General features: G+C 49.0%; 1 protein-coding gene across 1 annotated transcript in view; it reads left to right on the forward strand.

Annotated features, from left to right (window-relative positions):
- FMNL3 (formin like 3) overlaps positions 1 to 11,495 on the forward strand; it is a 138,633-nt gene extending 127,138 nt beyond the window's left edge. The window contains exons 23-27 of the mRNA XM_054976159.1: positions 743 to 844; positions 3,034 to 3,123; positions 4,008 to 4,131; positions 6,817 to 6,931; positions 11,414 to 11,495. Coding sequence (XP_054832134.1) covers positions 743 to 844; positions 3,034 to 3,123; positions 4,008 to 4,131; positions 6,817 to 6,908 — 408 coding nt within the window. The 3' untranslated portion in view covers positions 6,909 to 6,931; positions 11,414 to 11,495. The remainder of the gene's footprint in view (positions 1 to 742; positions 845 to 3,033; positions 3,124 to 4,007; positions 4,132 to 6,816; positions 6,932 to 11,413) is intronic.
- The last annotated feature ends 983 nt before the right edge of the window (positions 11,496 to 12,478 follow it).

A 12,478-nucleotide genomic window follows, 5' to 3' on the forward strand; every position in this document is an offset into this window, starting at 1 on the left:
TAGTGCAAAGAGTTTCTAACAGAAGCAGTCCCGGGATGTATTGCATGGCATGTTCACATGTATTCCTCAGATGCATAACTGTACATGTGTTTATACCTTGCAGATTTGTCTTTTAACACTGCATGTGTCTACGTGTAGCTCGCCTACAAACTACATGCTGATTTCTTGTATGGAAATCCCACCATGTGACTAGTGTGCATATTTATATGCGCCCCCAGCGCAAGATTTAACTAATCCACACTTACCATCAGGGCTTTTTTTCAGCTGGAACGTGGTGGAACGGAGTTCCAGCACCTTTGAAAATGGTCACATTGCTGTTGGCCCCGCCCCCTGATCTCCAGACAGAGCAATCTAAACTCCCCTCTGTTTGGAGATCAGGGGGCAGGGCAAACAGCCATGTGACCATTTTCACCAAGCGCTATTTAAACTTTAAAAAACTCCCCCCTTGTTCCAGCTGACCCAAAGTGGCATCATTGTGTGGTCCTGGGAGCGTGCGCACACTTTGTGCTCACGCATGTGGTACCAGGGACACCACCTCCCGCCAAGAGTTGCCCCCTGTGCTGGCAACCCACTGAGTTCCACCACCTCTTTTCCCAGAAAAAAAGCCCTGCTTACCATGGTGCTTCTAAAGGATATTTGTGCATATATCTGATGCAAGCAGCCCACATTGTATAATCACCCCACAATAAAACTAATGCACGAAAAATGCTGCTCTCAATTCATGCTGCTTTTGTTTTGACAGGAGGCCTACAACACAGTTGTGCGGTATTTTGGTGAGAGTCCCAAGACGACACCGCCCTCTGTTTTCTTCCCAGTCTTTGCACGCTTTATCCGGTCCTACAAAGTGAGTACGGGTGCTGGAGATTCCAGGTTACTTTAGCATTTACAAAGTAGCACACCATACCCGGCACGAACCAGGCAGCCCAGGTTCCAGCACCCCGCTGTCGAGCTTTTCCTTTCATTGTTCCCAGTAGGAAGTTGCTCTGCCTGTTGTTAGGTGTGGCCAGTGGGCAACAGAATTAGAATTTCCTCCCTGCATCCTCCATCCCGTCTCTTTCTGGCCAATGGGAATCCCTGCAGATTCTGTTACCCTTCTGCTCTTATATGATACTCCACTCCTAAGTAGGCCTCTCCAAGCTTGTGGTACCCCAGCAAAGTCAATCCATCCCCATGAACATCAGTGAGCCGTATCAGCCACACCTACCTCCAGATCCAGAGGAGTTAGCCGTGTTAGTCTGCAGTAGCAAAATAGTAAAGAGTCCAGTAGCACCGTTAAGACCAACCAACTTTATTGTAGCATAAGCTTTTGGGAGCCACAGCTCTGACGATGCATCTGACGAAGAGAGCTGTGGCTCCCAAAAGCTTATGCTACAATAAAGTTGGTTGGTCTTAATGGTGCTAGTGGACTCTTTACTAGATGCATCTGATGAAAAGAGCTGCGGTTCTCGAAAGCTTATGCTAGAAGATGCATCTGACGAAGAGAGCTGTGGTTCTCGAAAGCTTATGCTAGAAGATGCATCTGACGAAGAGAGCTGTGGCTCTCGGAAGCTTATGCTGCAATAAAGTTGGTTGGTCTTAACGGTGCTACTGGACTCTTCACTATTTTGCTTACCTCCAGAGTCTGGTTCCGTCACTGGAGGAGGCTATTGCATGCCGAGGTTTAAGCGCTGACAACGTGCACCCCTCCGTTTCTGGAGAGACAGCAAGTAGGGGCCCGGGGAGGGTGGGGAGTGGCAGGCAGGCCAAAGAGTGGAGGTGCAAGGGCATAGCTTACTGGCTTCCTTCTGTGACAGATTATCCAGACCAAGGGAGTACAGCGGATATCGCTCTCAGGGATTTCCGGAACCCAGAGGATCCTGGTATCCCAGACTGGACTTTCTGCAGCTCTCATCTCAGAGCTGCAGGGGACAAACTCTACACTACACCGTTCTTGGGTTGTGTCTGGGTCTGCTATGAGGGCTTTCAGTCAGATGCACATTGTGAGTTCCTTGCTAGGAACTCTATTCCCAAGCATGCAAGGGTCTGGTTTGGATCAAGACTGCAGGGAGACAACGCTTAAATCTTCTGTCCTCAGCACCATTTTCCTGACCTGACCTGGCCGGTGGGAGAGGGTGTTGCTGTTTGCTCCGTTTGGGATGCCATGTGAACTGATGGGTGACATACAGGTTTCTCCGGCAGGGCAAATAGCCACTTCCTTGGGTTGTTTCAGGTCAGCAAAACAAGATGGGATAGAGAGGAAACTGAAGCACCCTCACCGCGAGTGCCGTGGTCCTAATCTGAGTCAGGCCCCTGCACCCTTGGAATTGAGTTCCATGTACAGAATTCACAAGGCATGCCTGATTGAAAGTCCTTGTGGTGAGCCAAGACATGACTGTGTAATGTGTAGTTAGGCCCACAGTGCCAGAAGCACCTGTTCATGAGTGTGCCGTCCCCCCATAAAATTCATCTCTCTTATGCTTAGATTTCTTTTCTGCCCTCTCTGTAGGGCTTACAACAACCCTGTGAGTTAGGTTAAGAGGTAGCGATTTACCCAGTTGGACCAGTTCCCGACTCATCCACAGAGGGGACTGTGGTTTACTTGAGGATAGGATCAAAAACAGCTGACATTTAAGGTTACAGGGAAATAGACATAGATGACCTAAATAGAAAAGAGTCCAGTAGCACCTTTAAGACTAACCAACTTTATTCTTTTCTGTTTTGCTACTCCAGACTAACACGGCTAACTCCTCTGGATCTATGACCATAGATGACCTAGAACTTGTAGTTTGTAAAGTGTTTCCTGGGAGATTGTGCAGAATCTCTAGTCTATTTTTTTTAAAAGATGGACAAATATCTTTTATGGGTTCCTTTAAATATACAATGTTCTGATCCACTTTCCAAGCCTATGATTCTGACCCCATGAGCTGGATTTCCTATGTCCCGATTTCACCGTTCTGTCCGCTGCTCCATTGTGTGGCTGTGGATGATAACAGCAACCTTCCTAGCGGACAAGTGATTGGGCTGTGGCATCCATATCCCAACTTTCTTTCCCAGGATGCAGAACAGGAGAACGAGCTGCGGAAGAAGCAGGAGCAGGCGCAGAGGGAACAGGCCCTGGCTCAAGAAGCCAAGCGGCTGGAGAAGGTAGGAGACAGCGCAAGGCATTGGAGGGTGTGGGGAGACCAGAAGGGGCAGGATTCCACCCAGCAGGATCGGTGGCTTGAAGGAGGCTATTGATTACGGCTTGTTCCTACTTGCCTGCCATGTGTCTCTTTCTCTCACTGCACGGGTATAACCAGGGCTTTTTTTCTGGGAAAAGAGGTGGTGGAACTCAGTGGGTTGCCCTCGGAGAAAATGGTCACATGGCGGGTGGCCCCGCCCCCTGATCTCCAGACAGGGGGGAGTTGAGATTGCCCTCGGAGGCCAATCTCAACTCCCTTCTGTCTGGAGATCAGGGGGCGGGGCCACCCGCCATGTGACCATTTTCAAGAGGTGCCGGAACTCCGTTCCCCCGCGTTCCAACTGAAAAAAAGCCCTGGGTACGTCTGCATGGCCCCAGTGTTTTTCCCTGGATGTATCCCAGGATATAACAAAAGCAGCACCTACATAAATAAATGATAACAGCACGGTCTGCATCAGCTACTACACAGCATCCCTGATCAGGGCTCCACTTCTGGGACTGGGACTGAAACTCAGCTCCTCGCTGAAAAAGGTCTTGCTGTCCCGCAGCGCCCCTTGCAGTGCCCCTCATTCCCCATTCATTGCTGACAGAGGCCCAGCCATTGCAGCTACCGATCTGTAGCTACTCAGGGCCCATCACTCTGCCCTCCAGGTGTATACCCTCAGGCAAGGGGAAAAAGAGGCACCCCCAGCTGTGTGGCTGGGCCTCCTTGGAAAGGGGTACCACTTCTGCCGCCTTCAGTTCTGGGCGCTTGCACATGCGTGAGGGAGGAGCCTCCGTGGCAATGGGTTGGCTTTGGGTTGTGGGGTTTTGTTTTTTTCCCTTCTATTTCCTGACCTGCCCCCAGTTGCCTCTGCAGCGCAACAAGTGGCAGCAGCAAGAGTTGATTGCTGAGCTGAGGAGACGCCAGGCCAAGGACCACCGGCCGGTCTATGAGGGCAAAGATGGAACCATCGAGGATATCATCACGGGTGAGGCCCATTCCCACCACGAAATTTCACTTCTTTTACTGTGGCAAAAGTTTCCACCAGGGACTGTAGACCTTTTCGCAAGCAAAGCAGATAAGGAGCGCTCAAGGGAAGGGTCTCCTCTTTTCCCAGATCTTTGGGCCGCTCTGATTCTCCTTATCCCCGTTGTTTTATTGACCTAGGCCGACCTGCCCACATCTCTGAAGGAACATTTGATTGTTACCCATAGCTCTTCCCTGCCCGTGCCATCCCCCCAAACATTAAAGGCCACTAGGGTACTTGCGGTAGCATCTTAAGCACCCTTCTGATCCAGCAACAGCAGAGCTTTTTTTCTGCAGAAATGCTCCGGAACAGTGTTCCGGCACCTCTCGATGTGTGGTGGTCTCGCCCTCTGATCTCTGAATGGAGATCAGTTCCTCTGGAGCAAATAGCCATTAAGGTAAGCCTGCTCCTGAAAGGGGGGAGCACACGCAGTGGGAGGGTGAACGGCCTGAAAAGGCCATGATCAGGCCACTGCCGGGCAGGGAAGTGCTCTCCCATGCAGCAACAGCCAGTTCCAGGCCCTTTGGGGCCCTATCCTGGCCATTTGGGGCCAATTTGGTCCCTAAATCGCTAGGATTGGGCCCAAAACAGGCAGTATTGGGTCGCTGTCAGGCAGGGGAGTGCTCTCCCGTTTCGCAGCAGCCTGTTCCAGGCCGATTAGGGCCCGATCCTGACAGTTTCTGGCCCGTTCCGGCCCAATTTGGGCCCTTAACAGCCGGAATCAGGCCACTGCTGAGTGGGGGAGTGCTCTCCTGTGCTGCAGCAGCCCGTTCCAGGCCAATTCAAGCCCGATCCAGGACATTTTTGAGCCCATTTCGGCCCAATTTCTGGGCTGATTCAGGACCAATTCGGGCTGAATTTGGCCTGATCCAGGCAGAATCAGGGCCCTCTTGGAGCATGGGAGTGCTCTGGAGTGTCCACGGCCTGCGTGATAACGTCACTTCCCAGAAGTGATGTCATTGCGCAGTCCCAGAAGTGTGCACATGCTGTGCACGCATGTAGTGACAGGGGCACCACCTCCTCCCAGGAGTTGCCCCGGGTGAGAGCTCTCCCACCTCTTTCCCCAGAAAAAAAGCCCTGAGCAACAGCAAGGGTTGGCCCCACACATGCCATTTCATTCCAAGTTAATTAACTTTCATTATTTTCCAGCTACTGATTTGGAGCCGAGTCAGATACACTGGAAAATTGCTACCCTTTGCACTAGAGTGGGGACAGGGGTAGACCAAGAGTGCGCTTGAACCCCCTGCCCATCTCTGCACACCTGACCTTCCTCCATCAGCCTTGGGCAGGCATGAAAAGGCCAAAGTGTGTGCAATCCAATGCACGTAGGCTCAGGTTGCACAGCTGTGTTCCCAGATACGAGGCTTATGCTCAGTCTGGCCCCCTCCACCCCTGTCCAGTCTGTCCCTTTGTCCTCCATGACCACCAAACGGTGATCCAGGTCCCTAGTTTGGATACCTCTCCTCTGAACTCATGAAGTGGACTTGGGCAAGCCGCCGTCTCTTGGCTTCAAACCCTCCATCTGTAGTAACAAGGATAGCAATTCTGATGTTTCAGGGCAAATGCAAAGATTGCTGAGCCAATGTTTGTGAAGTCCATTGTACAAAACAGCATAAATGCTATTATAACATGGAATGGTGGAGAGCGCCTTCCAGTTATAGCTGACTTACGGCAGCTCCTGCCGGGGTTTTCATGGCAAGACACTAACAGAGGTGGTTTGCCTTTGGCTTCCTTTGCAACCCGGGTCTTTGTTGGAGGTCAGGGCCTAACATGGTTTAGAAGCAGAATTTCAGCTGAGCTGGAGCTGTGGTACATTAAAGACCCTTTTTTTGGCACCAATTGCATTTTATAGCATTTGGTTCCACTGTATATAATGAATACATTCCTCTTTTTGTTTTTTTTGTGTGTGAGTGTGTCTGTGTGTGTGTGTCCCCACAAAAGCTTATGTTGGGTTGAATTGAACATGCCCCGAGACTCTGTGTCATTTTGTTTACTGGAACAGATTAACAGAACTTCTCCTCTGGAAAGGAGGGACATTGTATTCCTCTGGAGGAGGAATTCCTTCAGCTCACCTGTTATCCAGCACGACTGTAGCCTTTGGCCCTTTCTCTTGGGCACCTCACTGTAGTGGGGGGGGTCTCTTCTTACTAGGATCACATTTTTGATTCAGCTACCATGAAATCCTTACCAGAGTTAGGCCCTTCTAAATCCATGGAAGTCAATTGGCACAGAAGGATGTAACTCTGTTTAGGATTGCACTGCAGTGTAAGTCTGAGTATAGTTACATATATAACCAGGGCTTTTTTTCTGGGAAAAGAGGTGGTGGAACGCAGTGGGTTGCCCTCAGAGAAAATGGTCACATGGCTGGTGGCCCCGCCCCCCGATCTCCAGACAGAGGGGAGTTGAGATTGCCCTCCGTGCCGCTCAGCGGCACGGAAGGCAATCTCAACTCCCCTCTGTCTGGAGATCGGGGGCGGGGCCACCAGCCATGTGACCATTTTCAAGAGGTTCCGGAGCTCCGTTCCCCCGCGTTCCCCCTGAAAAAAAGCCCTGTATATAACCCGTCCATCATACTGATTCACTTTCCAAGTCTATGATTAGTGACTATTTGATGTGTATTTTATCTTTGTCCATCCTACCCTGCAGTGTTGAAGAGCGTCCCGTTCACTGCTCGTACAGCGAAGCGGGGCTCCCGCTTCTTCTGCGAGCCCGCCCACCATGACGAGCCTAACTGTTAGCTCCACTCTGCCCCTCCTCGAAGGTACCCGTGGAACCTTTTTCCTTCTGCATGCAGCTCCTCTTCCGTGGAGCTCAGGCTCCCCCTACTCCCGAATCCCGCATGCGTCGCTGTCTCTTTCCATGGACTAAGGGCTTCTCAACCACATCTCCGTGACAAGAATTGCCATCTAAATAGGCCAAGAGTCAAAATTCCAAGTTCTGATGTCAGGAATCATGAGATCAAGTTGGCACTCTCTTGAACGGCTGGTTTCAGGGTTGCCTGCAGATAAGGAGGCCAGGTGCACAGGCCAAGGCAATTTGTACCCCTCACCTTCCTCCTACTCTCAGGCAGTTTAAGCAAGTGCTGCTTGTACGAAAAGCTGCACTTTCCAAAATTCTGTTTTCTGTACAACTACGGAAAGGCACAAGAAACTCTGTGCCCCGTAGCATCTGGTCAGCCTAGCCACCTGCAATTCCGTAAACATTTTCAAGGTTCTTTCTGCCAGCATGAGGGCTAGAATATTGACGGTGGTTTTAAAGAAACAAAAATGGAGTGTTTTTCAAGTAAGAGAAAGTGGTAGAGGGCTCCTGAGAGTCTCGTTTTTGTAGCGCCTTCCTCCTCACTGTTGAGAATCCCTGCTTGGTCAGAGGAACAATCTTGCATGTATTTATTCTTTGCATGTTTGGCATGATGGTTATTGCCACAGACATCCTGTCTTGATTTGCATGTATGATACTGTAATTTTTTTATGGAGTCACCTTATCAAGCTAATGTAGTAGTGTGGCTTACTAAACCTTCTCTCAATCTGAGTGGAGATGAGGGGGTTGTTTGCTGCCGTTCCGTCTAGTGGGGATAGAAACAGCACCCATGAAGGCTGCTTCCACACAGGACAAATGCCCCGCTGTGCTCTTGCAGAGGCATTCACAGTTGCAATGGAGCATTTTCCTTGTGTTTGCCATTCTCCTCATCCTCCGACCAGAATGCTTTTGGGCTGGCTTTTGGGTATGTCTCTATAGCATTATGACGCTATAGTGATATACCCAGGGCTTTTTTTTCTGGGAAAAGAGGTGGTGGAATTCGGCGGGCTGCCAGCACAGGGGGCAACTCTTGGCGGGAGTTGCTGCCCCTGGTACCACATGTGTGCGTGCAAAGTGCACGCATGTGCCCAGGGCCAATGGCATCACTTTGGGTTAGCTGGAACAAGGGGGGAGTTTTTTAAAGTTTAAATCGCCCTCGGCGAAAATGGTCACATGGCTGGTGGCCCCGCCCCTGATCTCCAGACAGAGGGGAGTTGAGATCGCCCTCCGTGCCATGGCACAGAGGGCAATCTCAACTCCCCTCTGTCTGGAGATCAGGGGGCGGGGCCACCAGCCATGTGACCATTTTCAAGAGGTCCCAGAACTCCGTTCCGCCGCATTCCAGCTGAAAAAAAGCCCTGGATATACCCACGACTGATTTTTTTTAAAAGACAAAAGGCCTGCCAGTGGTATGTGGGGGGGGGGAATGGTGGCGGCTAGGAGATACAAAGAGGAGGACGTAGTCAGGGAGGTTCAGAAATCTGCACCTTCCTTGGCCTCCTGGTGACGATGCCCATTTTACACATGATCTTTCAGGAAAGTTTGTACCAGATCAGGTTTGGGGGAAAATTCCGTGAGGCAGGGAGGAACCTGGAAAGTAGACAACCGCACAATGATGTCATATAGAAGATGAAAAAATAAGTGCTGCAGTTTGGGGGGGGAAGTGGAGTCAAAGGTCCCTGCAGAAGCAGCTAACAGCACAGGCTGATTGCTAGGGAAGCCACACTCCAGGGCCCATTCAAACATTCAGCAAAGACGCGTAAGTAAAACCCACCTCGCGTCTTGACCTGCAGGAGAGAGATCGGATTTTTGGACACTTCACTGTGGAGGAACAGCCCATCCTGGACATAGGACAACAGCATGTCTGTGAAAAGGCTGACACGAACTCTTGACATATTAGCTTTCTACAGACAGGGAGCATCCGGATATTTTTTACCACCAAATTCTGTGTATTTTCTCTTCGTTAACAATACCAGCATGCCGCTTACTTCATCAGGCGTCAACTGAAATATTTTGACTTTAATGGGTTTTAAAATATACTTTTGAAAGAAAGGAATGAGAGAAAAATTGACATTTTGGAAGAAAGGGAACTGCAGCGAGAATGATGGTCAACATATTGATTTATTTAAAATACAATTAGATTTAACTGTTTTTAATTGCCCATTGATTTTCAGACCCCAAACCTTGAATCTTCTAACTGATCCTGCTCTTTGAATCAAAGAATATGAAACTTAGTGATATGAACCAGGGAGGATCCATAGCCCCATGACAGAACTCCTGTTTTATTTATTTTCGTGTATTTAGAAAAATGTCATGCTGTCTCTCCTGTGATCTGCTCAAAGCTGCTAACAATTAAAACAATGAAACATATCCATTAAAACAAATACTTTGCATGCAGAACAACGCATGTTCCGTCCCCGACACTTCCAGCTAAAGGAGAGGGAACAGATGTTGGGAAAGATCCTGAGCCCCTGGATTTTGAGGATACACAAGTTACTTTGCAGCTAATAAGCTCCCAACCGGAGAGCCCGGCCTTACAGAGTTATGTTGAGGATTGCCGAGATAATGGTCACAAGTGACACACAGTTCAGTGTGATGAAGCCCAGTGAATTCAGTGGTATGGCCACAGTACACAGAACACTTTAAATTGCTCTGTAAATTAAGGTCTTTTTTGAATCAGCCCCAGAATCTTAAGGGCACATCCGCACAGGAACGCCTTATGCCTGGTTAGTGCTAATTCTGCAGTTTATTGTAGTAGAGGCCCAACGGGAACTAGAACAGAGTAAGTCCCCATATGTGTAGATTGGGGCTTACTAATCCAGGTATGTCATTTTAATAATAACAACAACATTTGATTTATATACCGCCCTTCAGGACAACTTAATGCCCGTTCAGAGCGGTTTACAAAGTATGCCATTATTATCCCCACCACAAAACACCCTGTGAGGTGGGTGGGGCGGAGAGAGCTCCAGAGAGCTGTGACTAGCCCAAGGTCACCCAGTGGAGGAGTGGGGAATCAAACCGGGCTCTCCAGATTAGAGTCCCGTGCTCTTAACCACTACACCAAACTGGCTGTCTTGAGGCATCTAGATACTGCGATGACCAGTGGGCAGGTATTCTGAGACTCATGGAGAATAAGCAGTGAATGGTTTGGTGGAGAAATAGCAATTTCACTAATTGCCGTTGGGCAATTAGTCCTACAGTGACCTTTCCCCAGACCTTGTAGCTAGCATCTGTCAAGGCCATCGCCAGTCCCCTGGGGAGAAGACCCCCCCCCCCAAATGTGGCCTAATTTTTTAAAATTTCCCCCTTCATACCAGTAAGAGCCACCTGCCTCTAACCCCCCCCTCAGTTCATCCACAGCAGAGGAGTATGGAATGGCAGCTCCCTGAAGCCTGGCGATGTTGGCATCTGCTTTGCTGCTTCTGCCGAAATGTGAGATACCAACCTAACAGTTTGTAGTTTGGGCTACAGAGCGCTCAAGTTACAGAGCTATCCATCTCCGGTCTTGCTCGCTGGCTCCCTCTGATTGGGAAAGAGGAACACAGCTAAATCATTGTCCCAGACTACAAAGTGGAGTTCCTCATGTGTAATTTACCCTTCACCCCAGCAGTTGTCAGGAGAACAAAGCAATCTGGGTCAGGGCCATAGTGCTGGGGAAAGGGGGGGCTTGTTTCCCCCATGCCATTTGCCTAATTGGCAGTGCCTATTTTGCCTGGCTGCTTTACACTCTGATAGAGAAAAATTGTGCTTTATTTTTGTCCTTTACCTAGCGCTTAAAAGCAGCCTAAGGGACAGCGCTTTCCCATTAGGGCAACGGGCTGGGGGTGGGTGGGGGATTAATCCCTCCTTCTGCAATCCCTATCTGTATATTTGTTTGTTTTATTTAACAAGATTTTCCCCTGCCCTTCCTCATGGGGCCACCAAGGCAGCTGACAAATTAGAACGCACGTTAAAATCCCATCTTAAAATCCATCACAAACACATCATTTAAACAGTTTAAAACCAGAGCTTAAAATAAATATAAAAGATAAAAACAGTTAAAACATTGGGGAGGGAGGAGGATAACTGAGGGAGCCCCAAAAAATATAGGGGGCTGCAGCTGCTTTTAGAGCCAAGTTGCATGTCTAGGGTCCCAGATAGACTTCCACCCTCGCACGTAATTTGGCCATAAGATGAATGAAATGTTTTACATGCTCCTTCTGTAATACAAGCAAAGGCGTTCCTTGAAAAGGGAGAGTAGGAAGAGGGCTAATATGAGTGGCTACTTAAATTTCCCCACCGGCTCCTGCCACCTGCTTCTTTCTGCCCTGAAATGGCAGAGAGTTTTTTGGAATGCAAGTTCTTGCAGAATCTCGAGTGCTGTCAACAGCAAATTGCTTCCACATCGAGTCTCTGGTCATTCTTTGTTCCCAGTCCTTACCGGCTCTTCCTTTCTCTCCTACAGTCCTGCACGCCCTGCCTTATCAACAGGCTGATGCTGCATTCCAGTGGTCCAGGCCTAGTTCTTTTTTTGCCAAAGAAACATCTTCTTTCCTTGCAAAGATTTTCAACTGAGAAACCAAAGAGACCTTCAGGAAGTGCCTTACTGCGACAGTATTATTGTTAATCTCGTATTATTTAAGATGTATTTTTTAATCTGTACATATATGACCACTCGTCAGCCCTTGCTCCTTTTATCCCTTGCTGAGTCAACTCTGAGACTGTTTTAGTGTCTTTAGAAGTGACTTTGGCCAGCAGGCATCTGACGTCCTCTTCGAGAGCCTCAGTCCTTTGAGCCTCCAGTCTAGAATTGCACTTTTGACCTCTTGGCAAATCGTCCCTGTTGGACCATCATCAGGTCAGGGCTTGACACATTACAGCGGGGGGGAAAGAAACATTCCAGCAATAGATCTTGAATATGGAACTAGTCTTGCAGACCTATGGTGTTTATAAGGCTCTGTCTTCAGCAATATTGCTGCTCCCTTTACGGAGCAGGTTGGGAGCCAGCATTGAGAAGTTTAGAAGCTCAGCCTTACCAGCTTTCAAGAAACCACTGGAACTCTTCTTCAGAGGGGAAAACGTTCAGACCAAAATGTCATGTCTCAGCTGTACAAAATGATCCTGGTGTCGGCCTGGCAGGGGAACACTGGTGGTAAGCCAAGCACTGAGGATCACAAGAAAGATTCTGGAAAGGTTGCAGGCTGATTTTGACATTGTCTCGAAGGTGTTTGATTTTGTGAAGGACCAAATTCTGCTTCGTACGTGGTGTTTATATACAACTCAGTTTGTTGGACCAAACGGCATAAGCCACTCTGGGCCAAATCTAGTGTGCCAACTAAGGCCTCTGAAAACCTTTAGCAGCCTTCTGTATGACTGATGGCCCAACAGGGGGTAGCCCAAAGCCATTTTTGTACTTGAAGTACTTGAAGTGCAGTTTCCACTAATTAACAAGCTCACTGGGAAATTCTCCAGCGCAACCTCAATGAGATATCGGATGAAGGACTTCTCAGTGAGTTTTGCCTCATGGGCC

This window comes from Eublepharis macularius, chromosome 4 (genome assembly GCF_028583425.1).
Source record: "Eublepharis macularius isolate TG4126 chromosome 4, MPM_Emac_v1.0, whole genome shotgun sequence".
Classification (NCBI taxonomy): Eukaryota; Metazoa; Chordata; class Lepidosauria; order Squamata; family Eublepharidae; genus Eublepharis; species Eublepharis macularius.